General features: G+C 38.2%; 1 protein-coding gene across 34 annotated transcripts in view; it reads right to left on the reverse strand.

Moving 5' to 3' along the window:
* LTBP1 (latent transforming growth factor beta binding protein 1) overlaps positions 1–26,026 on the reverse strand; it is a 187,045-nt gene that overhangs the window by 79,325 nt on the left and 81,694 nt on the right. For 20 of the 34 annotated variants that reach the window (XR_015283512.1, XR_015283511.1, XR_015283513.1 and 17 more), the window contains 4 exons: positions 23,604–23,828; positions 20,111–20,388; positions 9,091–9,193; positions 3,078–3,149 (listed from right to left, as the gene is read on the reverse strand). Coding sequence is in view for 28 of the 34 variants with exons in the window: in XM_086878057.1 (XP_086734183.1) it covers positions 3,078–3,149; positions 9,091–9,193; positions 20,111–20,388; positions 23,604–23,828 (678 nt within the window). In the remaining 6 variants the exon portion in view is untranslated. The remainder of the gene's footprint in view (positions 1–3,077; positions 3,150–9,090; positions 9,194–20,110; positions 20,389–23,603; positions 23,829–26,026) is intronic. The other 14 variants (XR_015283515.1, XR_015283516.1, XM_086878064.1 and 11 more) reach the window with 1 other exon arrangement.

The following is a 26,026-nucleotide window of genomic DNA, read 5'->3' on the forward strand; positions in this document are numbered from 1 at the left end:
CCAATGGCAGTGAAAGCTGGACAACATCTAGGTGAAAAAAACAATCTCTTCTAGCTGCAGGCAGGGATTCAGAAATATATCCTCATTTCTATTTGGTCTGGCAGCCCTGGCCCTTTCTAAGCATGGACACAGCATGCATACTCTTTCAGCAAAGAATAATCTAATTAAAACTTACACTTGCATATGGACATGCTGTTCCACTCCCTTACAATTTAATTGCAAGGATTCTTAAAGGAATATGAATACTCCCACGCCAGCAGCTTAAACAGTTTTCTTTTGACATCTACAGCTGTCCGTGTTAGTGATATGGACAGCTCTTCATTAGCCCTGGCTTCTTCTCTTATAGAAAAGCATGTCTGCTTCAGATAAACAAACAGGACACTTCTGGCTGACCCACTGAGAAACACATGCTAATAACCATTTCAGGGCTGAAATGCACCCTGCCAGCAGCTTTCACAGATGAAGCTAGCTTTCCTGAAGAACTTTCAAACCAAGGTCAAAATCCTGACCCTCTGAAAGAAAATGGTAATCTTGTTACTTCAATAGGACTAAATTCCATCGTGGCTCTGTTTCATGGGTATTCTGTCTCCCATTTGTATCTCCTTATTGGAGTGTGTTAGCGAGCAAATGACACAGAAGCTATTCAAACCTCAGTAAAGCAGTAAGGGGAACTTTCTACCTCATCCCTCTCCAGAAAGTTAAGAGATTGTCCCCATCCTAAATTCATCAACAGTCTACTCCCTGCTAAGATAATCCTGCTATCAGTTTATGATTAAACACTACATTATAAATTTCCATGTATCAACTGCAAGTTATATTTAGAGTCTACAGCTCACTCTCTTCTGGGATAGTGACAGCAGTATAAAAATAATTGTTTAAAGCCTCATAGTTCTTGCAGTTTTAGTCATGTAGTACAAAAATGTGTCGAGGAGGAATTATCAAAATCCAAAGTGCAAAACCCAGTGATTGGCCTACCAGGTACAGATCTATTTCTGTACACTACTGTGGCAGTACTCAGTTCCCTCTTATGCTCCCACCCAGAGACATAGGTTCTCTCTCCATCAGCCTGTCACTGCTCAGTGAAACAACTTCCTGGCCTATTTCTAGCAACCTTCACAAGCATCAGACCATTTCTAACTGTCCATAACCCCTGAATAAGGATCCTAGTTTCCATAAAATAAGGTTTGCCAACACCTAGGTTCAAACTCTTGAACCAAACTGAATGCCCTGCTTGCGTTTAAATTCCTGCTGGGTTGCTGCTGTCTGAAAACATTGTGTATTCTGTGGGGTTTACACACCAATACTGAAGATATCAAAAGCTCCTGTTTCTCCTGGATCACGCTCAGAGGGTTGCATGAGGACATTAATCTGTCATGGCATCTTCTAGACACTTTACAGGCTGAAAGGTAGAAAACCTCTCTTTGCAGACTCTGAAAAACCTTGTGACTAATACATGGAACAAGGCAATCTCTTTCAAAATAGCTGGAACTCTCTTGCTGAAATACATACATCACCTGCATGTTTAATTTGAGGCATAAAAAGGCTGCCCATTTACATCTGACACTCACCTCCTTCACCTTTTCACATTGCAGTCCTCATAAACAAATTGCCATCAACATCTCCCCATCCCTTTTCACTTATTAAGACTTGACAGTCTTTCACTACAGAGCAGGCAACAAGCTCTTGAGATGCAATTGGCAGCTCTCCTCCATTTGTGTTTTTAGTGTTTTGACCCATCCATTCCTCAAAATGCCCCTACCCTGCAAGCTGCTAAACCTCTAGGTAGAGACCTGAGCAGCAGATAGGCTCAGGTAGCTGCAGACAGCAGCTCACATCTACCTCAGCAGTGAAACCGCATGATGCTTATGTTTAGTGATCCACAAACTTTGTTTTGGTGAGCAAATAACTTCTTTATGCAACTGGCTATTGTACATTAACGTGCAAAGTGAAAATTTTCAGTTAAATAAAATTAAATTTATGTCCAAAATATCTACAAATATCTACAAATATCCTTCAACATCAACTCTTCTTTCATTTTATCCAGCTCTCCACCAGCTATTTGTTGGGACCTCTTTTATCCCTTGCAGTATCAACATTGATCAAGAAACTCAGCCACAGCAGTATCAGCTTCACTTGAATTTGTTTTTCCCTTCCTTCCCAAATCTCTCTCCAGAACACTACTGCAAGATGGCTTACACTGCCTCAGAGCTCCTTTTTCTTGTTTACTTGTACTGTGCCAAACAAGCCAGACAAACAATTAAGCTTTCTCCTACATCCTCATCTGGCACCTCTGCGCAGTGCTCCAAGATACACAGAAAGAATCAGTGCTTGTCTGTGGTCATCTCTCCAGCTTTGTCAGATAGAGCTGCTACAGATCAGGAGAATTCAAAATTCAAATGTCCCAAGCTTTGGAGCTGCACGATCACGCAGACCCCACAACCCTGTATGTTTTGACAACTTCTGTATTTATCACCAGGTGATAATAATCTTGGATTAACACAACTAGGCTGCATCTAACTCCATACATCCTCACCTGCACTATGCACATTCTGAAAACAGGTGGGTCACTTCTTTACATGGCAGCCAGGTACTCATTCTTTTCATCTCTACTTGCCAGGCATGTTATCTGGCTTCTCTCAGTACTGTTGTGCCTAGCCTCCTGAGTCCCAAAGAATTCTTCTCTGATTACTCTACACTTTCATGATTACAGAAATTGTTCTGTATTGCTAGTTTCATCTGACTTAACTGAGTGAGTCCTCAGATCCACTGTTTAGCAAAAAAACTGACAAAACAATGTATTTCTACAGAAAAACAAAGTATAAGAATCCTTATGAAGTCATCTTTATACATCATCAAAGAAAATGAGGGTATACACAAAAGTTTCAGAAGTTACTTTCCCTGGAGGAAAAAACTCAGAGAGTTGCCAGTATTTGGAAAGAGTCAAAAGTATACTCAACATTTGTTCCCAAATATAAATCAATGGACTGGATGAATTCATCTAAATCATCAATATCAAAAAAGCTGTCACAGAAAGCCAGTACTAAAAAGAAACACAATCAGTTTGGGTCCTATCATACCTTGACAAAAAGTAGCATTGATTCTCTTGTAGCCTTGTGGGCATTCCATCATAGGACCATATCCATGGTAAGCTGGAAAAAAAAAAATACATCAGTTAAATACTGATAATTTATATGCTTGCAGAGCCTGATAGCTAAATTACTATATAACTATATTAAAAAATTGTAAGGTTTTGTGATAAATGGTTAAGCAAAAAAGACAAAGAAATTAAAATTAAAGATTGTACAGGTAACCTTAATTCCATTTTTTCAACATGTGTACCACTTAAGTCTTCAGTTATCCAGTCAAATTTGTGTTAAAAACAAAAGAAATCTTTGAAATCAGGATATTTTCCCTCCTATTTGTTCTGAAATATTAAAATAATTACTTTTGCAAACCACTTACAAATACCACATTTGGAAAATATAAAGTTGAAGATTCATTATGGAAGCCTTTAGGATTTACCTAAAAGAGCTGATGAATTTTAGAATACTAAACTCCACTTACTGGCTGATCAGTGTAAACAGTCAAAGACGTGACAACACTGCAAAATAAATACTGAATTCAATTTTGCCAAACTAGAAAGTTTTCAGTTAACCAGCTTTTTATTTCTATTTATAGTTATCTTTTCTCCACTTAAGACCGCTCTTCAGATTACAGAAAAATGTTTACTGATTCTTAAACATCATAAATGAGAGCAGTAACTTCTTTGTTTGGTTATGTCCTAAAAGCTAACTTCTTGGCAAAGCCCAGTACTTTGTTAAGCATATAGGACTAAACTTTTGGCTCTGTGATCACATAAATGCTTTTAATAAGAGTCAAGAGTTTCCCATAATTTGAATGTTACAACAGAGATACCTTACATTTTGTCAGATCTTTTGTTTCATTTCAAAAGTATTCCAAATGTTCAACAGACAAACCTCCCCCCCCCCAAACCTACCAGATTCATTAGTTTCCATCTTTACTGTGCATAAACTGTCAAATAACATAGAAGAACTGAATAACACAATGCTATTGATGGCCTCCCTTCACATAATGTCTGAATCACACATTTACCCCTGCAGTTTACTTTAGACGTGGCACCTGGTTGGCTGTAAAGATGGAAATATATATATATATATATATGTAAATAAATAAAAGGGAATTGTTTTAACTAGTTCTAAAGCTTTGCCTATTATTTGGAAAATTTTACGCGATGATCTTGAGTAGCAGGCTTTGGAGTGAGATACTTTTATTTCAAATTTAGTGAATTATTTGAAATAATTGCTTAAATAAAACATTGAAATCCTCCTTATATTATTGCATGAAGTGCAAAATGGTGAAACACACAGTAAAAATACAGCTATGTTATTACGGTTCTGAACACATACTTTTTCATCTTTACACTGACAACAATCATTTTAACACCAACTACAACTCGAAAATTCTCTCTATTAAAGTGGCAGTTACACATTAAGTTTCCAAGGCAGATTCTTCAGTCTTTTCCTAATGTTAATATTAAAACCAGTTGAAACGTAAAGGAGACTTCCAAAAGTACAATGCATTAGTCTACTTCTGATCCCCAAAAGTGTCAATGAAACTCCCAGTACTCATGTGGGCAGATTCAAACTCATACTCAAAATGTCCTGACTGATCTGTGAACAGGCCATAACAGACCTGATTTAATTCACACTAAAACCAGGAGAGCCTCTGTAACTTTCTGTGGCCAGGAATGGTACTCTGCAGTGCAGCCTGCTGAATGAAAACAGCTTCCAGTTGCAGATGGAGACCAGCCCATAATCTATGCCAGGTCCTTTCCACTTTCCAGTGCTGCATCACACTTTCTCTCCCAGGGTGACTCAGCTGCTCTAGAAAGGGCACTAGTGGACTGAGGTCAGAGATTTTAACCTCTCCCTCCTCCTCATCCTCCTACTCCTACAACAAACTGGAAACTGACAGCTTACCAGCAGCTGTTTTCTTCCTTTCAACAAAGGGCAGAAATGTAAGCAAGTCTCAGTAGAGAAGAAGCTTGTTCAGTGATGGCTAGTGATCCATGTAGGAGCTGGAGTCTGACATTACTTTCCTTTTACTCACCTAAAAACCTGTTTGTAATTACTAAGTTAGCAAGAAGCCTGACCAATCACAACATCCCCATGTAACACAGAAACAATCTTCCTCTTAAAAGTCATCTTCTGTTAGAAGCCCTTAAAAATGGAGACCTATTTCAAAACTTCTTTTGGATTTCAGCAATACTGAACAACCCATAAATTTACAGACATGGCAGCTGTCTCAGGCCAAGGCATTTACATTTGCAACAGGACAGAAGCCCTGACTGAGCAGCGGCTGTTACCCAAAGACTCAGGTCTTTACAGAGATGACAGAACCCTCTGTAAGACCATGGGAACAAGACATATGCAAACTTATGCATGTTCTTAGGTAGTTGATTGAAGAGAGAAGTGCCTGCTAGTGACACTAAAGTATATGCTTAAATATTTTGCTGCAGTGGGTTATGCAGAAGATCACAACCTGATTACATATTATTATAAAAACATATCCAGTTTAAATTAAGTTTAGGAGGCATAAAACCATAAAAGCAAAAGGAAGTCTGCTTGCTTCCATAACATTTACAGTAAAAAAGGTAACACAAACCTCATGCAATATCAGAACAGGTCAGAAACACAAGCATAGATATCACTTAACTGGTAACTTACTAATTATTTACTTGACTCCCAAGTTTTTCCATCCTATATCATATAAATTTATGTATATAAAAATATATACAAATTCTTTTTTCCACTGAAGCATTCTCATTTATTTATTTATTTATCTGCAAAAATAAAAATACTTGAGGCACATAAACCCCTCAGCATCTACTCTAGACTTCCATTAAATCTTCTAACAAATTTACATTTATCTTTGGGAATTGTTTACTGCACAGAACCATAACATTTCTATACTGAGAGGCTTGTAGTTTGACACCTATGTCCAAAAGGTACTTTGATCCAGATTCAGAGCAGATTTTGGGGTTTCAAGTTTTGTGCCTAAGTGCAAACTGAACATCTCTATCACTTTAAGATGTTGTAAGATCACTTAAACACCTGCAAAACATTAAACGTATTGCCTTCAATTCTCAAAAAAATCTAAAAATTCACCATTTCAATCCATGCAGAATTGCCATAAGACACAGCATGATTAAATAGCATCGTGCTTAGAATCATTACTCAATCAAATGTAGCCTAGAGAAAATAGATACACTTCTACTAAACCATTGAATCTTGACAGATTCAATGAATATTCTTGAAGCATACACCTACCAAATCACACTCTTGATATAATGACCCTGTATTTTAATCTGGATAAAATAGATAGTGCAGCCTTCTCCTCTTCCCGTCTTAAAACACTAAGATACAGTGAGAACTCACACCTGGAAAGATGAGAAATGTGTCCGATTATGTCTAGGAGACACAAATCCTTACTTTCCAGGAATGCTTTAATCAGAAGGAGAGGATTATTCCAAGTGCCACCATTCTCTGCCTCTTCCTGAAATTATACAGTTACATTCAAAAAAACAATTCCAAATTGAGCCAGAAAGCAGGAGTGAGCATGACTCATGCTGTAAGTAATTAAGGACTCTGGGAAAGAGACTGGGTTCCTACATCTGTTCCAAGAATTGTTTCTACATTTTATCGGTTAGGGCTTCTCCTCATAGGTATAAAATGTAGATCAGAAATTATTCTGGCAAATAAAGGAACTCTGAAGTGTCCCATCTTGAGCAAGCATGCTAATCATTAAAATTTTTTATAGCGAAAGGACACTGCTCATCTCATTAACATTTAAACAAATTATTCTTATGCTTTGAAAAAAGAGTGGTGGACTTTGCTTTAGGAGAGGTTTTTAGGTTGAGTTAAAGCACTTCTCTGTACCCACTTAAGAATCATCTGTGGATCAGAAGTTTGTCACAGTTTTCCTGTTTGCTTGCTTTTAACACTGTGCTGGATACCGTGCCTTTGAGCAGCTGGTTGATCCAGACATCTACTGTAGATTCCAGGCTGAGACAATCAGCATTTTACCTGAACTATGAAGAACTAACAAGTGTGCTTCCCTTCAAACCAGGCACCAAAAATTTGTATTAGTAGTTCCAACCAATTTTTGGTTGAAACACATTTCAGGTTTTGTGATTTTTCTCACACCTACATCCAAATAAGCAACATTTAATTTGTCAATATGATTCAGATGAACTAGATTTCAGTTGTAGTTCAATTGCATTGTCTGAATGCTTCTCAAACTCTGTCAGGCTGGTGCTGTGACCACTGCCCTGGGGAGCCTGTTTCGGTGCCCAACCACCCTTTGGGGTGAAGAACCTTTTCCTAATATCCAACCTAAACCTCTCCTGACAAAACTTCAGATCAATCTCTCAGGTCCTGTCACTGGGCACCACAGAGAAGAGATCAGTGCCTGCTCCTCCTCTTCCCCTCACAAGGAAGCTGTAACAGTGAGATCTGTCCTCAGTCTCCTCCAGGCTGAACTGACCAAGTGACCTCGACCATTCCTCCTCATACAGCTTCCCCTCAAGTCCCTTCACCATCCTCGTGGCCCTCCTTTTGATACTCTCTAATAGTTTCATGTCTTACATCGTGTCACCCAGAACTGCCCACAGCACTCAACATGAGGCTGCCCCAGCTCAGAGCAGAGCAGGACAATCCCCTCCCTTGCCCAGCTGGCCATGCTGTGCCTGATGCCCCCCAGGGCAGGGTTTTCCCTCCTGGCTGCCAGGGCACTGCTGGCTCAGGTTCAACTTTCCAACAGGCACTGCTCTCCAGCCTCTAACTCTGCAGTCTGTGTGGTACATCCAGGGCTGCCCAGGGCCAGGTGCAGAATCTGGCACTTGTCTGTTAAATTTTATATGGTTGGCATGCATGCTCCTTTTAGAAACTGTATGTACATGCTACAGGAATAAAATAGATACCTGAGTCTTATTAACTATGACCTTCAGATACCCAAGAAGGCTCTCTTTCTAAAGCACATCAGAAGATACGCATACTCCAAGGCACCAAATGTTTCATAAACTAGCAAATCAGACCATAAATTTATATCAGTCTCCTATGGAAGGAGGAGTCAGAGAAATAGGAGAAATAGGAGATTTTCCTCTGGAAGTGTATTTACATCCATATTAAGACTTACAGAGAAACATATGCTTCCAAAAAAATCAAACACTGAATGTATTTCCAGCTATCTGAATAACAGGGTTCTAGAAGAACTGGGTAAGAGTGGCTGCAATTTAATGACCTATTTTTAGCCCAGTAAATGCAGGTCCACTCCATCTGCAAAACAGAGATCACATTATCTTTTCCCATCTTTCATTTAATGCCAAAACTATGACATGACACAGAAGTATTACTATTCCCATGCAACAATAATGTAATTCACAAAAAGTTCAAGAGATTATCCTCACCCATCATGCAAATAATTCAAAATTCTTTTCTTATTATAATATGATGTAAAATCATAATAAACTGCTGAAGAAAAGTCTTTGTCATTGTCTAATTGTTGGGGAAGATATTTCAAAAGCAGAGGAAAAAAAAGCAACCAACAATTTAGAGCCTGGAAGACCTTGGCTCCAAACTTGAAATTTCATCTGCAGTCCCGAGAGGTCACTGCATTCTCTCCAAGCAGAAACTGGCGCCTCTATAATTTAAGATTTCTATGCAAACTTTAAAAAAAAAAGAAAAAAAAGAGAAGTCCAGCTGGAAAAGGCAAGATGATTCAATGTGATTACTCTTCCTGCACTGAGTAAATGCAACAGTCCATCACTGACTCAAAGGAGGAAGAAGCAGGGGAAAAAACCCAATGATGTCAACTTTGCTGGCTGCACCAAGTGCCTGCATATTGTAACTGCTGGCATGCAGGGGAATTCCAGTTTCTACAACCTGTCCCTAATCAAATCATAGTACATTTTTTTCTACTAGGTTCCTTTAGGTTTTTTCCCCTCTGAAAAAAGAGAAAATACTACTTGAGGGGGGAAAACCACAAGAATAACAATAAAATAGCACTTACACGGCTTCTTGGGACATTTCTGGCATTTGTTAAAACCCCAGGAAGTACCCACGGTTCCACAGCAGTCTTCTTGCTTGGAAAGGCCAGGAAGTGCTTTGCCACACTGAAATAGTCAGGTAAAGAATACTCTGGTTAGTGATACTGTACAACACTCCCAGTACAATGTTCTTTTTCAGTCATTTTGAGTTAATCTCTTGCTGAAACACTGAAGATTCAATGGAGCTCTTAACTGAACTTAAATCGTGCTCACACATTGCAGAGGCTCTCTAGACAGACATTAGCAAATTAAGTGACATTATTAGCTTCCCGTGTCAACTTGAAAAGGAGAAAAAAACAGAAGAAAACAGTATGTCATAGGAATGAGTGAGTATATTTCTAAGGTAGCAACTCACTGTTGGAAGCTATAGTTTTCCTCACAAAAACATGCTTGTCCACTTTTTCAAAAGCTATATGAATTATCTCAAATACCTTATAAATTCTGAGGTCCATTTTCATTTCCCCACTGACCAATAACATATTTATTATGCTTTATAATAATAATAATAATAATATTAATATTTGGAAGCTTACAACATAGTATTTATGTTCTTGAATTTTACAATTTTCTTGCATTTTGCATGGTAAAGAGAGTTTAAATGTATTTTAGCTGCAGACATTAAAACGACCCCCCAAACATCTAAACATGCCAATTAGGTATACAGTGGAACACAGAGAGCACAGAAGTCCCCAACAGCTGCACTTAGTAATACTTTCAAAGCAAATGTGATATAAATAGGCACTGCAGCAAACAATTCAAATGTGCTGAAGTGTGAATCCTCAGGACAGAACGAAGAGACTTCCCCTAATCTAACTCTGCTTTCTGACAGCGTGTAAACCTCTGACCCAAATGTTCACTGCCACATAGCTTTCAGCTCAAGACAGCTGGCTCACCCCATGCCACAGGCTGTGGCCTTGTGGTTGCTCTCACTTAGCTGGTAACACAGCCACTCTGCAGTGCAGACGCATGCTGAATGCACAGGCACTGACAGCTTCCTCCAGCTTTCCCAAAATTTTTCCAATGTGCTCTTAATCATTCATGAGCCAATGATATTTCTGAAGCAGAGTTACCCTGTGTAGCTTTACAGCATGACTACTAACAGGATAGCAAGCTACTCCACAAGGGTTCTGACTCATCAGAGGGTCCCCTCTGCATGGGAGGGGCCAGCAAGGCACCATCCCAGCCACTTTCTCTGTCCCTTTTTCACAGATACTCCCCAGACATCCTGAAGTATCTCAACAAATTAAAAGCAGCACCAGCTCACTATTTAAACATCAGACTGCGGCTCAGCATTTGTATCAAGTAAAGTTTAGACCTGTGTCAAGGGATGTGTGAGAAGTCTGAAGCGTCCTCCATCTTAGTGACAGCCAGCCACACATGTCCAAGTTTTTAGCACCATGCCAACTTGGCATGGCTATGGCGTGCCTCTGCCCACTACCCATATACAGGTTAGCACCACCTGGGCTTTGAGCCTCAGCTTGGCATGACACATAAACAGCAAAAAGAACAGTGGCCAAACAGGTTCAAACAGTCTGCTCAGTTCCTGTGCAATTTTAGGAGTCTATTTTCACATTACTGTCTAGAGTGGGTCTGGTGATAAATTTTCCTGTTGTAAGAGATGAGAAATAATCCTTGCCTGGATGGTTATTTGACTGTGTTAAAACAGTGGAGTATCTCAGCAAGTCCCACCTTTCAGATGCAGGCCCAAGCCTACCCTAGGTGAATGCAGGTATTTCAGCTGTCTTGCACTCCCCTTTGGCTTAGGCACTGGAAGGATTAATACAAGGCTGACCATTCCTAATCAGTCAGAGTCCACTGAGTTCTGCTTCCATAAGCAACTCCCAGCCCCGTACCTCAGAAATGCCATCAAGATGCATAAATGGGGAATTCTGCACAACTTCCTCTGCCACAGCAGCTCTGCTGTTTTCAGAACTGAAACAAGCTCTTCCAACTGCCCCTAGCTAGAGGATACACAGATCATGCTGCACATCCCAGAAGCTCAAAAAAATCTCTCAACTGAAGAGTACTCATAATACCTCCTCTACGTGATTACCCTAAAACCTTAGAGAGTTCATGTTACATCTTTACTCAGTGCTGGTCTTCTCAACCTGCATCCCAGGCAGGCATGCTCCAGGAAGGACCATTTTACTTTATAACCACAGCTACCAAGTTCTGCTTTATACTTGCAGATGCTCAACCCCTTTCCTAGAGCTTCTTCAAAGACAGAGAAACCACTTGCTAAAGTTGTACACTGAGGCTGTTATCAAGAGCCAGCTAAAGCATTTACACCCAGCTCTTCTCCCTCCGTTTTACAACCCTCCACTCTGCAAAAAGAAATGGGAAGAATCAAGGCTGGTGTTGCATCTCCCGTTATGATCTCAGAAATGGAGCATTTGGGCAGTGAGGCACACTACCTAACAGCCAGCAGTTTCTCTTCAAGGTCAAAACCTCAAGGACACATCCCAGGAGCTCCTGTGTGTCGAGGCAAGATTCCACTAACATGAGAGCCAACCCCATGAACTGCCCCCAGCTTTTTTTCCCTTTTCCCCAAAATAGAAAAGGTGTCATCTAATAGTAACAAGCTAAAAAAGAAGAGAAAAAAGAAAGGAGGTGAGAAGGAGGAAGATGGACTAACGCCCGCTTATAGTTTAGGTGTGGTGCTACAGCATTTGCACACTACTGAAAATCATGATCTTTGTGGTCATAACTTTTTCAAATTTCCATATAAAAATCATGAGCAAAAATAAGGATGCCAAAGTCTGACTCATCTGGCAACTGTGGTTTGCAGTCCTGTCAGTAAAAACTGGCAATGATTAAAGCTGCTGCTCCCAGTGCCTCTACGGTGAATTAAAGCTTGAAGAATCAATGATAATTTGGTTAACATCCAGTTCATTGTAGAAACTGAGCAACAACGAAAAGCAACTCCCACATGGGGCTCCTATTGCTTTAAGATCTGTGTAATTTTGGAGCTATGCATCACAAAACATGAGTGCTCTGCAAAGTCCTAATCCAAGCAGAAACAGAGTTCTTCTGTGGCTACTAAACCCTGATTTCTCTGGTACATCTAGCAGTGCTTCAGATACTCCAAACACTCATGGCACCGCACAAACTGTTCCCTAGCCAGCTACATTTTCATAAGATGCTCCCTCTTTTCAGCAACCTCAAGCATATATGAACTGAAGCTCTATTTCTACAGGTCTCAGAAACATTTATAGGTAATTCCTTTCCACTTCAAAAGTCTTAACCCACTTCCTACTACCTAGAAGAACTCATTAGTTCTCCAGACAGTCTTTTCCAGTCTCTGACTAACAAGTGACTGGAAGTCACTTGGAGGATTTAATAACTATTTTTTACTTTGTTTCACTATGTAACAACTCCAACACATACTTACAAGACTAAAATAAGCAGGGAAGCTAAACACAGGCATGCTTGACTATGCATGAAGATAATGCCATTCTTTAAGCTTAGGTTTACACTCTTCTATCCATCATCTACATGTATTTTAAACTACTCTAGTCTGTATTCCTGAGGGCTCCTGGAAGAAAGTACGGATTTTCATGAATGATATCTCTGTCACAAGCTAATGATTTGGAAATAAGTCTTACTGGTTCAGAAGGCAAAGAATTCAGGAAGGTTTGGTATATAAGAGCTCAACTGTGCTGAAAGAGGCTCTGCAGTAGCAGCAGTATGATGCACACATGGTACTGCTATAAAACAAAGTTCTTCCTGGGTAAAGCGCTCAGAGACACTGAAAGTATTGTTTCAAATCCACATATTTTTCCTCATGCGTGCCTGGGCTCCTATGCCAATATTTTATATAACTGAAGGAAGTACTGAATATTCCCACTGGAAGACTGAAATTCTGGCTGACCCTGTGCTGGTGCACATAGCCACCCCAAACCACATCACCTCTTTGTTACTCTGTCCGGACTCCAGCCTCTGCCCCATCTCCACAGCCCTAGAGTGCTAAGCTGTGTATTGCCACCAGCCCTTCATGTCTTTTCCAATGCCAGGGAAAAGAAAGGATTATACCCTTGAAATTCATCTGTTAAGGCAGGAAAGGAAATTTATTCAGCTCCCTGTAAAGTGCAGTAGGGAACCCAGTCTGGCAATTACCCTCAGGGCAACCGCAGAGGATTTGGGCCAAGGGACCACAAGGTTTCCTGGGAGTCCCACTCCTGCGTGACCCATCCACAAATCCCTGTCACAAGCTGTTAGTTAAAAACCACAATACAGGCATAAATAAAGGAGTGTCACATGATTAAGTATGATTGAAATTGATAGGTGCTTTGCCTGAGCTAATAGCTAATGACTCTGGGATTCAGCTCAAAAGACTGCATTTCACATACCACAATAGCAGAAGTGAATGGATACACTGTTTAACTTTCTGCAAACCATTCAACAGGCACAGACCTTGGATTGTTGCTTCTTTTTTTTTCTCCTATAGGCACGACAAACAGAGCAAGAAACCTCAAACTTAATAAACTGCATTACTGAAACAATTAACAGACACACTTAATTAGCTTACTGACCAGCTGAATGACAGGTGAATGACAAATGAAGAGTGTTATCCCATGTAGCACTGGCTCACTAACAGCCATTGTCTCATAAGCAGAGGAGAGAAACTTAAATACTTCCAGACTTTCCAGAAGAACTGGTAAAGAATTTGTTTTGGCTTAAGCAGAACATTCTTCATAAGCAAGTAAAAATTATCCAGCTTTCTTCTATTTGAGTAATTAAAACAATGTTTGGTGTTTTTGGTATCTGATACATCTTTAATCTTCTGATATTTCAGAGTATTGATCTTGCAAAGAAACTACTGCAAATGAAGCATTAATCCTGGAAATGAATCCACACCAATTTCTGACAGTCTATTTGTTTAAGAACTTCAGAAGCCAAACCATGAGCTTCAAGGAATTCCAGACAGTTATTTTATTTTACAAGATGGTATTTTTTAGACTATTCTAAAGAAAAGAGGTTTGAAAAGTGCTCTAAGAGAAAAAGTTGCTACTTTTTTGTGTGTGTGTGTATGAAGCACAAAATTTTATCACTTCTCTTGCCTAAAGATAAATATGAAAGTTCATTCCATACTGCTGTCAAAAAAAGAAAATACCTGAAATTTACCTCCACAGGAAATGTTTTCTTAAATGTGAAGTTGGACAGGGATGCTTATACAGTTGAATGAATCACTTCAACAGGCATATTACTGCTGTCATCACCTCCACACTACATACACTATGATCGTATTGCATACAGTAGTATCAATATTAGGTTAGGCATTAAGGGCTATCAACATATTTTACTGTTCTGATTTCTAACTCAAAAACTTTGATGCATTTCTTTAATATTTCCCATAATGAAAAACTCACCAATAATCAAACCACAGTTTTTAAAAACTGTATGTATGTTCTCAAAGGTAAGTACCCAATCAGGGTATGCTCATATCTGAATGAAGTAAATGCTTAATGATTTGCAGTCAGAAACTCACCCATGGTACAATGTTGATAGTTTATGACCTTTTCCAGCTGCCACCTATCACTTGGCTTTATTTTGCATTCTATTGATTCTGACAGCAGACAGAAATGTGTTGCTCAAACCAAAACAAATGTTTCCTGTAAAAGACATTGCTGAAACAAAGTATTAAATAAACTGTCGCCATAGAAATTTATCCCACTTAAGATGTTGGTTAACTAGTATCTGTTGATCAGACATACTAAGCAGCACTTGAAACACATCTGACCGCATATGTGAGAGTTTTGATTGCACTGAAAAATGGACAACCCATATAATTTTCAAAAGTATTTCCTAGTGTTCATCATTAATGTTATTTATTAAACCATTTAAATAATTAAAACCAATTAATTAAAACCATTCATCTGTCAAAATATGCTTCTTTTGTCTGCTATAGATGTCATATTGTGATTTTCTTTAATACAATTTTTCAAAGCATCACTATACTCCACCAAATTTCACTTCACAATACCAAAACAGCTCTAATTCAGGCGTCCTTTTGAACAGAGCTGTAGCAAGTATGGACCTTTTCTGCAACACCTTTTAAAGCACTTTGCAAGGGAAGCACGAAGCATCATGCAGCAAACCACTGACTAGTGAGGAATGGAACATATACCCCAACACTGCAGCCTAGAACCGACTTCAATCTAAAATACCACAACAAAAAGGGGGGATCAGAAGACAGTATTTCTGAAATTCTTGCAGTGATCATTTCAGAGAGCAGTCCAGCTCCTCCCAGCAGTTACAAGGAAGAATGAACAAAGATAGGCAAACATGACTTCATAGCCAGCTTCTCTTCTGGATATTTTGCAATGTGCTCCTTTCATCAAGGAAAGCAACTTCAGTATCTGTGTCTGTAGAATAACAATGGTTTTTATCTTGTTTTTAAACTACAGATGCTGAGATCACTAGAAGTCTCTTTCAGTAAACCTAGCACCCAAAAATATCTGCTGAAGAGAACAGCATTATATGTGAATCTAGACAGAAAGAGTCTGAATTAGACAAATTTTTTGTAATACTAGCTTCTCCAATTTCTTGCTGTTCGGAAAGAACACCTCCTTTTTTACACAGAAGCAAAGAAGAGACCCAAACAATTTTGAAGGAAAATTCCTCCATTTTTTCAGGGATAATACTGCAGTGCAGTAACCATGGGAAACACATCAATACAATTAGCAAACACTTCAAAATTATCTTAAGGGGTGAGTAGTAGTGCTCAATTATCTTTATATGGATTTTCACAGAGTAGGCAAGTGGATTCCTTTCTTGATTTAAATGCAAAGAAATCATATGCCAAATCAGCAGGACACAAGAATACCATCACAATCTTTACTAGATACACCATGACTCTGTAGAAGTATTTTGGAAAGTAACAAGATACCCTGTGTCATAATAAAAACATTTTCATTAGAATTAAAATTAAAATCATCTGAAGAGGAGGAATTAAAGAAGAGAAACAAAATCTTCCTCATTTGCTTGCTTTTAAAATAGGACTTAGCGAATCAGTGGTCTAAGATGACCAGTCCCTTGAATTTTAGAAATACACGGCTTTCACAGGACACTACGCCCAGTCTCCAGCTTTTGAAGGCACCATTACAGAGTGCTCTCCAGAAATTTACTGCTTTCCATCTTAATTGGGATTACTGCTTCCATTATGTCTGTTTCCAACTCCAAGTCTCTATTTCTTCTACATCATTTTCTATATAGCAATGAGCAAGTTTAGGTAAAGGTTTGTTTCCTACCCCTTTATGTCAACAGCCAGTTTCTGGCCTGCAGCTTAACATGTCTTATGACATACTCTGCAAAAATCTTTGTGGTACTAGGAAAAAGTCTGATGAACCACAACTCTTGTGTGGGACGTATCATTGTGAGCTATCATGTAACATGATAAGCTTTCCTGGAGCAATCACCATTAACATCTCCTAGAGGAGAAATAATTGCTGAGTGTTTCACTCAGAGAAAAGAGAGGTAGCCAGGAAAAGTCAACTGATTTGAGAACAAAACAGAACCGTCCAAAACACTATTTACTTCCTATAATATCTTTTAAAAATTCAAATAGTAATGCTACTTTTGTAGTTATCTTTCCACTTCAGAGTGTTCACGTGCTGAGGACACTTCAGAAAACAATCAAAATTAAACAGCACAGACATACATGTTTACATGTATTTACAAAAATTTACGCCTTTATTTATTCTTATTAAACCAGGAAATTTAATTCCTCTTGCCCTTCTCACTCTCCCTGTCCTTCTGAACTGGTAGCCTGACATCTTTCACTCACCTTTTACTAGCTTGTTCTCATGGTTGCTGCCTTTGGTTACAGTCACTTAGGATACTACAGACAGCTAAGGGAAGAGAAGGTCTGCAAGAATTCCTATGTCCTTAATGAAAAACGATTGTAGGCCTGACAGTATGACCAGATTCTTCAACTACCTGTGCCATAACATCCTCTGAACTTCAGCTCAAGGTGGCTCCAGTTGCTAACTGCAACAGTATGCACTCACTTGGAAACTCACTGCAGAAAATGCACTCTGTCTTGGAAACTACTGTTTTTGAATGTGATACATTAAGGGAATTTAACTAAGGTGGGGCAAGAAAGAATGTGCTGGGAGATGAAAAATGTTCCACAGAATATTATGAAATAAACCTCAGAGCACTAAAATCAAAGGACCTGTAACTGAAGAACAGCTGAAATTCAAGGAAGATAAGGTGAGAACAAGGGATAGAGAGAAACATAGAATTGTAGAAGTTACACATGCACACAAAACCACAAAAGAGGTTCTGATACAGTTTTAATCCTGTGCTTTTAGCGTGGACCAAAAGCAAGCTCAGCAAAGCTCTAATCAACTTAGCTGACTTGTCTACAAGAGGCCACACACAAATCCTTCCACCAATCTGTTCTACAGACAGTGAAGTCATCTCAGGAACACAGGATATTTAACAAAACATTAAGACAGATACACAATCCACCCTACAAAAAAAAAAGTATAAACACTGATGATTGTTGAACTAAGTATGGGTATCAAACTATCCAGCATCAACTCCAAAAAGGAATTGCAACACATCACTACTAATAGGGAAAGCTTATTACAGTATCGCATCTGAACAATTAGAGAGAAGCCACTAAGATACAGCAAAGCAAATACGAAAGATAATATGAAAATATAATTATTTCAGAGTAGATCTATCAAGCAGTTAAAAAAAAAGTTGTTAACATAAAAACAAATAATAAACACTGACTGTTTGCAAGAAAAATAATAACATTTCAGATTCAAATTTGAAAGGTTAATGAGTCACTTAAATCTCTATTTATGGCAAGGTCTTAAACGAATGCTCTACAAAATGCCATTCTACAATTTCAATTCTAAACTGAACCATCACTGTAACAGAATGCCTCTGAAATTCTCACTATGCTCTTCAAGATTAACCCTGATCAATGAAATCTGTAAAAACTGAGAACATGGACTATTCTAAACTAGGAGGCACTACCCTTTCTTGAGACAACTGCAAAGACAAGTTTTTCCATGGGAATACTGAAACAAAAGTTCTAAAAATTGGTGACTAAGCATTTAGTACGATTTTAAGTCAGACATAAGGGTAATGAAAGCTTATTTTCCCTTTTCTCCCCCTTTAAAAGCAGATACAACAGCACCCACTACCAAGTGTAAGACCAAGGAATTAATTTTATATTCCTTTATATATGGGTACAAAGAGAAATATAAAAAAATAATAAACAACTAATAATTATCACACTTATTTCCAGATTTTTAGGATTGCACATTATGATATGCTTCTTAGATTGCTCATTTTTAGGAAACAGACAGAAATGGTTGTTTGACACAAGCCCTTTTTCATTTTTTCATGTAAAATCCATGAACTTTCATTTGACCATGTGCTTCAACACTTGTTGAAAAAAAATTGAAGGTTTTACTGTGCTTGAAACAGACAAGCACAAAGAACTCACCAGTGTAAATTAACACTGTAAATCTCAAATCAAACATTTTACAATTAGAAAGGTGTAGCCTTTAATGTTCCATATGCAAATTTAACTCTGGTCTTCTAAAAAAACTGTTCATGTGTGATGACATTAAAATTCCATTGCATTTTTCAGAATTAATTACTTTTAAGCATCCTCATGTCAACTTGTTAGAGATGGTAGGTGACCAAGATGAAAAACTGTGATTTCAAGTTCAACATTCTGCCCATGGCAGGCAGAGTTCAGCACCTTAGGACCCAACAACTGCGTCACTTTCACCCTGCTTCTGCATCCTACTTCTGCTCCTGCCTGTTCCCCATTACCGATCCTTTCCAAACTCCTTGCCCATCCATGAGTAAGGGAGTGAGGTCTTTTCCCTCTTTTTTTTGGAGGGGGGAAGGCAGGGGTTGCACACAGCTTAAGAGCCTTTAAAAAATTCACTGACAGCTGGAAGAAACAGCCTGAAAAAACACTTGTAAAGGGAATTTTGCTCCAGTCCTACATCTCAGGAATGATGGGTGATGTCCCTTTGAGGGGAAGGCATGCTCTGTGAAATTTTTGGATAATTTTGCTACCAACATCTAACAAGAATTTGTGAAATATACTGGAAATACATACAATAGTTGATACTTAAAAATTGGCCAATTTTGGGCGCATGTTACTGGAAGGACCAAAAGCAAAGCAGCCCTTGTGATAAACATAAAAATCACATCTTCAATGATAAAGTACTTTTTAGCCTGAAAAACAACATACTTATTGTCTAACATTACTTCCCAAAACAAATTATTTTTCCCGAAACCTCACACATTATTTCAGTCTGCGGCGTGCTTTCACCTTAAAGACATTTGATCTGAAAAGCCAAATTTCAGAAAGGTACTAAGCAATAACTATCAGGATTTTACTGACTTCTTAACAACCTTTTCACATATCCTTATCATCTCTCTCTCTCTCTCCCCCCATATATATAGATTCAAATATATATGCAAATATAAAAACACATGTTGCTGTTAGAATTATTTCAGGATTGAAAGAAAATACACGATTTTGAATAGTGGTATGAAAAACATGATGTGAACATACTATTTTCAATTGAACTAAGGTTTTAATGTTCTAATGAACACTGAGTTGGCTTTCACGATTTTTCTATTGCATTCAGTGGTCACATTTCAACATATTCAAAACATTAGCCTAAAATACTGTAGAACACAAAGTTGTTGAATAGGAATTTCCATGAGAAAAACAAAATGCTACGGATAAAATAATTGAAACCAAAATGTCAGGGACTCAAGTCCACAGAAAATAAAGACATTAGCTTGAAGGAGAAAGAGGTTTAGAAAAACATGACTTAAAAATGTTACACTTTCAAAATAATTTTCTTGCAGAAAAGAAAGTCAAATGCATCCTTTCCCTCCAATTGTTAGATTTTTTGATTCTCTTTTCCATTCCTTTATAACAGAGTTTTAATGCTACCTGTCTCACAAGCCTTAGCAAACATTTCTTACCTGTGTCCCAACAGTCTCCTGAAAGCAGCGCCCAAGCTGAGTTTTAACTGAAACAGGAAACATATGAGGAATGGGTTGTTGATTTGTGTAAGTTGTATGTCCTTTCTGGGTCTTCTGATACGGAAGACCTTGGTAAGAGACCTGTGGATGTACTGGCTGAGGTACTTTCGCTTTTTGTCCTGTTGATGTGCTGTCAATCCTTGACACTTGATGGATCTGAACTGAGGCTTCAGGGGGATGTTTCACATGGATATTCACTATGTTAGGAGGGAACTTCACTAAAATAATTGAAGGAAAAACACATAAGAGAAGTTGGTAATAAAATAGGTGAAAAAGATACCTTAGGCACCTCTAAGACATTTATTTTTTGTACACCAGAATTTTTACAGAGTGCCTTGAAGTGACTGAAATATAAATGAAGCCCAAATTTGGGGGTTAGAAGGAAGGCTTAAAGAACACACAGAGTCTCATTAACAAAGCAAGAAAATGAAAAATATTCATGAAGGAAGGGACAACATTTTAGGATTGTAAAGACTGCTAGATAAACATGGATGTCCAAATTGGCTGGTATGACATTAATATTTGCGGTCATACTGTGTAATAAGAATCCTATTCAAAGTTCCAGAATTCATACTCTACTAGGTTATTTTTGGATACATAGTAAGCTTTATTTTCTTTTTCAGATCCATCCTCTTTCTCTGGAACACAGAAAAAGCTTCAGATTTCATCCCTTCACCTTTATATACCTGCCAAATCCCAAGTTCACCCCTGCAAGTGTTGCCAGCATCTCAGCCATCTAAAATCACCACTCCCTTTGCTGAACTTTGAATTCAGGGTTTGGCAGATAAAGGGGGAGGAAATGATTTTCAGACACTTCCATTTTTAAATATGGTCATAGTTTTAGGTCTGGGTATGTAGACTGGGACCCTCCAGTCAATGAAATCTGCACACAACTGCTTGTGACCCTTAAGCCTCTTTTCAATGGGACACAAAATGCCCCTTAAAGTAAATCAAATTAATTATGGGGTGGGCAGGGAGGAGAGGCGTGCAACAAGCTGTGTAGTTTGTAAGCTGCATAACTAAGTTAGCATTTCCTGTGTCTGGCTGGGTCTCTTGTCAGTCTGGCCACTTGAGGCCAGACAATCCATCAGAGGTAGCACTCCTTCCAACCATCAAGAACCAGAAAATACCATTTGACACAGCTTTCTCTATAATGCACACTGAATTGTTAGATCTTCTGGATTATCTCCTTGCCTCCTGAAGTTTGAACTTTTCTTCGGAACTTTATTCGGTATTTTCAGCTCCACTCATCAGGAGGCATATTTCATTTATTGGAGCTACTTTAAAATTATAGTGTTTTGGAGAAAGTGCTTTTCGTTTTTGACATTATATTCATTTCTTTAGGCACACAATCAGTATTAACTGGTCTCACATAGGAATTCCTTAAAAGAAACAGACTTATTTTTACACTAACTGCATTGTTTCATTTATGAAAATTGTCAACATACTCCAACAGAAACTTCAGGAATAAGACGGTAGAAAGTCAGCAAAATATGGCTGCAGGGTAAAGATCTTGCCTGTAGCTGAAACCAACCCACAAGCAAAATGTATGCTGCATGAGGTCTGCTAGAGGCAAACCCACAGGGGGAAGCTTCAGTGTTATAAGCAGAAGCAGTGAAGTCCTTTTCAGGCTGTTAGACTGGGTTTGGAGGGCAAGACAAGACAGCCTAGACTGTCTGTAAAAAGAACAAAACTCACCCCAACATTTTTATGTATGAAGAGGGATCCCTTCTCTAGCAGCTAAATCTAAAAAATACATCAGTCCTCAAAATAAATCACTGAATTTCTCTGCTTTAGTGTGTCTCAATCCAGCCAGAGATGTTCAGATACTGAAAACATCAAATTTAGGCTGGGTTTTCCCATGCGGTATTATTATCACAATCCTCTCCACGTCTTGGATCACTGCCTAGATGTGCTCATTTTTACTTCTGCCAGCCATTTCAGGATGAATTGTTTTATTCTTTCTTTTAAAGAAATAAAATACTCATCTCTCAACAATCAAACATCCTCATTTGGACATGTAAAGAGAAGAAAAGGCATTGTGACGGCCAATGATTCCTGTGAGGATTTGAAGGTCAGGAAAAAAATTTTCAAGAGGTCAGACTCTTTAGCAATGAGAAACCTATTGTGCATTTTAAGAGAGAATCTGAAGAATAACAATGTCTTAAAAATTTGGGGGTTGTGGACCACTGTATTGTTTAAAATTATTTCAATTGGAATTACATAGGCAGAGAAATAAATTGATGCTCTGCTAAATGTTTAGGTAATTATATTCTCTTCTTTAGATGGAGGAGATACTCAAAAGTACTTAAAAAACACTGCATTTCCAGGATACTGTCAACAGTTCCTTCACAGCTATGTCCCTTTCTGAAAACAGCATTACTACTTCAGATTATCACAAATATCTTTTAGCAAAGTTATTTAGAAACTACTTGCCAGTAACTGAGCCTGCCCACATCTTTCCCCTAAATATTTTCTTTTTATTCAGAGATACCAACCTTGGAGAGGTAATTTTAAAACTACCCTTGACCAAAAATCAATCTGGCATTTCAAACAAGCAAACAAAATTCACATTAGGTTGTATGTTGAGATTTGAGTTGCAGAGGTCACTTTACATGGACCCAGAAAAATCCTACCTAGACCCATAGGACATCTAAGAAATAAACTCAACACTTCTCTTCAAAGTCATCAGAAGAGTTTTCACCTCACAACCAAAGTATTAAAGGAAGCAGTAATCTGAAGATGAATGAACTTTCTTAGACTGGGAAAATTTAATTAACATCACAGTTTTTCTTTTTTCTTATCCTCTGTCTTCTTCATAGCATCAGCAAAACCCTATTTTTTTATTTTTATTTTTTTAAATTATATTGTTATTTGACCTGGAAGGAAGGTTCTATTTAAGTGACTCATATGGCCTATCTCCACTAAAAAGTTCACCACAAAATTAACTTATAATACTCTACCAAATCATATAATATAAACACAGCTTGTATTTTTAGTTTTACATCAGATTTAAAAATTTTTTATGTTGAAAAGCATGGTCTCTTCCCTCCACTAGTAACCATGGAAGCACTTGCAACTCTCTAAGTATACTGCAATTAATGGATTCGGTTCAATCACAATCATTATCTTTTTGAACAGGTCTATACCTCTGGAAGAGACCCCCTGCATTATCTCTTGACTCTACAATTTGCATTAAATTCTATCATAAAGTAAAGTAAATTTACCTACAAACTCTTTTCAATAACACTGTTATTTCTTATTATTTCAATCATTAAGCAAAATATGTTCCAGACATCCTGGTGAGCTCATGGTTTGAGTTGTGGTGTCAACATTTGATTTACATAGATGTAGCACTATTGTTACTAGTTGAATACCTGAAATAATTTGTTAAAACCAACAAGTTAAAAGTATCTATCAAGAAAGAAGTTACCTTTTACACCTTGCTGTCCAGACATTGTCAGTGGTAAAGTATGAGTAGAGTGGATAACTTGTGATCCTACAGCCTTGTTCACCTGTTGTGGGTGATGGTAGAGTTTTGGAGAATTGCCAGTCTGCACGGGAATCTGACAAAGTTTACCGGTGTAGTTAGGAGGGCACTGGCATTTATCTCTAGAACTACACTGGCCTCCATTCATGCATGGAAGGTGGCAAATAACTGAAATGAAAACAGAAATAAAAATTTTGTTAATGACTTCAGCTTTAGTATTATCTGGCCACATATCACACACAAGTTGAAGAGGGAAGGCACAGGGCAGGAGAGCTTCATTCCTCATTCAGACACCTGAGGAGTGACTATCCATCTGACATGCGCTTTTAAGTGCCCTGTGGTAGAACCACTTCTCTTCCCCTCCTTGTGATCTCTGACCTCTGCCTTGCTTGCATCTTCTCTCCATGACAAACACAGAAAGCAATTCTTCCCTCAGCTATCCTAGCTATTTTATTTCATGATGCTACTAAGCAAGATACTAAGCTAAATACGGTATCTGGCTATATCTCTTATTCACACTTCAGTACAGATACTCTTATTTGTCAGCCTCCTGTTTCCAAAAATCCTGGACTACTTACCCTTCCTGAAAGTCTGTGAAAAAACTCACCTGAGAATAGAAAATACTGGGGACAGATTTTCTATTTTGACTTTAAGCCATGATTGTTCTCTAGAAAACTATTTCTTGCAGAGGATCTAGATTTTTTGCTTAACATTTATTTCTCAGATAAAATAAGCTAGTTTGTATCCACCTGTGAAGATCATAAAAATGTCAAGAGATTCTACTGAAATGACTTCATAGACAAACTCTGAAGCATTAAAACGTTGTAACTCCAATTTAAAGACAAGGGTAATTATTTCTCTGCCAGCTAGCACTTGCACATTTACAGCAATATAAATTATCAGACAAAACATGAAAAATGTCAACATCAAATGAAAAATATTTCTCAGCTCAGAGATACAAGCAGTAATAGGCATGGTTCAGCACTTTCTAAAAATATAATGTGGGACTCTATAATCAATCACAATGTAAATGAGCTGTCAGAATTTTCAAGAACTAAATTACGTGAAAATAACAGGAAAAATATCATAAGGTTTGTTCAAGACAAACAAAGGTTATTTTTGTCAGGAATCAAATAGTATTTGAGAAATAGATTTCAGTCTCCATTTGTTAGATTTAACATAAGATTCTGACTTTAAAAAACAAGAACATTTACAGTAATCATGACATTTTGATGGATTGGTATTGCTTGGTCTGTAGTGAATTACAATAAAAATGACAAACTGTAGATAATCCGACATAATTAAGAACCTAGTGGTCGTTATTCCAATTGCTGTGAACTCTGGACAACCACAAGCTGTTATTATTACAAATACCATAGAAGGCCAGTGTAGGAAAAGGAACCTGTGTGTTGTGTGCTGCAAGAAGACAAAGTAAAAATTCAGCAGCCCAAGGAGTTCTAGCCCAGCTGTGTAATTCCCTTGGCCCAGGAAACACGCTCAAGAAACAGTGCACTCAGCCCAGCTCGTCACAGAGCACCCTCACACTGCCTGGACAGGGTCTGGAACACCAGTGCCTGACTGCCAGATAGGTCCACAATGCAAACTGCCAGAATTGTTTTTTCACTGTGTTGTGCAAAAGAATATTTAATATTCTTCTTGTTTTATCTTATATTAACATTTAATATAAACTGACTTAAAAGTACTTCAAGCTGTATCATTGTGCTAATGGTCCCAGTCAACCTTGGATGGCTACCCACGACAGCAACCCTTACTTTTTGGGTTCCAACCCTTGTTGGGACTTTATCTGAGTGTATAAAAGCCATCCTTACAGAACTGCTGTTGCTTCAGGGCAAAATGAAGTGGAGTTGACCACAGCAGTAACTAAAGCATGACAGACACTTCTCTCTCTCTCTGGTACCATTTCTTCCTGAGCAACCACAAACAAGTGGCTGCACTGCAATAGTGACAACACACAAAGTATTTTAGTGCTTTTGAAGATGTGCCTGAACAAGGTTGAACACCAATGTGGTATTCTTGCAAAATAAAATCGCACAATGCAACAGCATATGTGAAATAGCATTAAGGGGCAGCAGTTTGGTGCTTGAAAGAAGTACAGTGAAATGAAGGCAAACAAAAATAGTTTCACTGTGGATTTCCTGAGTGTCAGAGGTCTAGCCTATAGATTTTCTTCCCCCTCTCTTCAGGGTTGAGGCAAAATCCACCATTAACAATATATCCAAAATTTCCACCCAAATAAATTAATTTTTTCTGTGCTACTGTTCCTATAAAGTAATTGACATCCAGAAGGCCAAGTTGCATGGGTTGCATCTCTGCTCCACCAGGCACTCTTCATGTGCTCCTCTCCT

The sequence above is a fragment of the Cyanistes caeruleus genome, chromosome 2, assembly GCF_971803275.1.
Source record: "Cyanistes caeruleus chromosome 2, bCyaCae1.hap1.1, whole genome shotgun sequence".
Classification (NCBI taxonomy): domain Eukaryota; kingdom Metazoa; phylum Chordata; class Aves; order Passeriformes; family Paridae; genus Cyanistes; species Cyanistes caeruleus.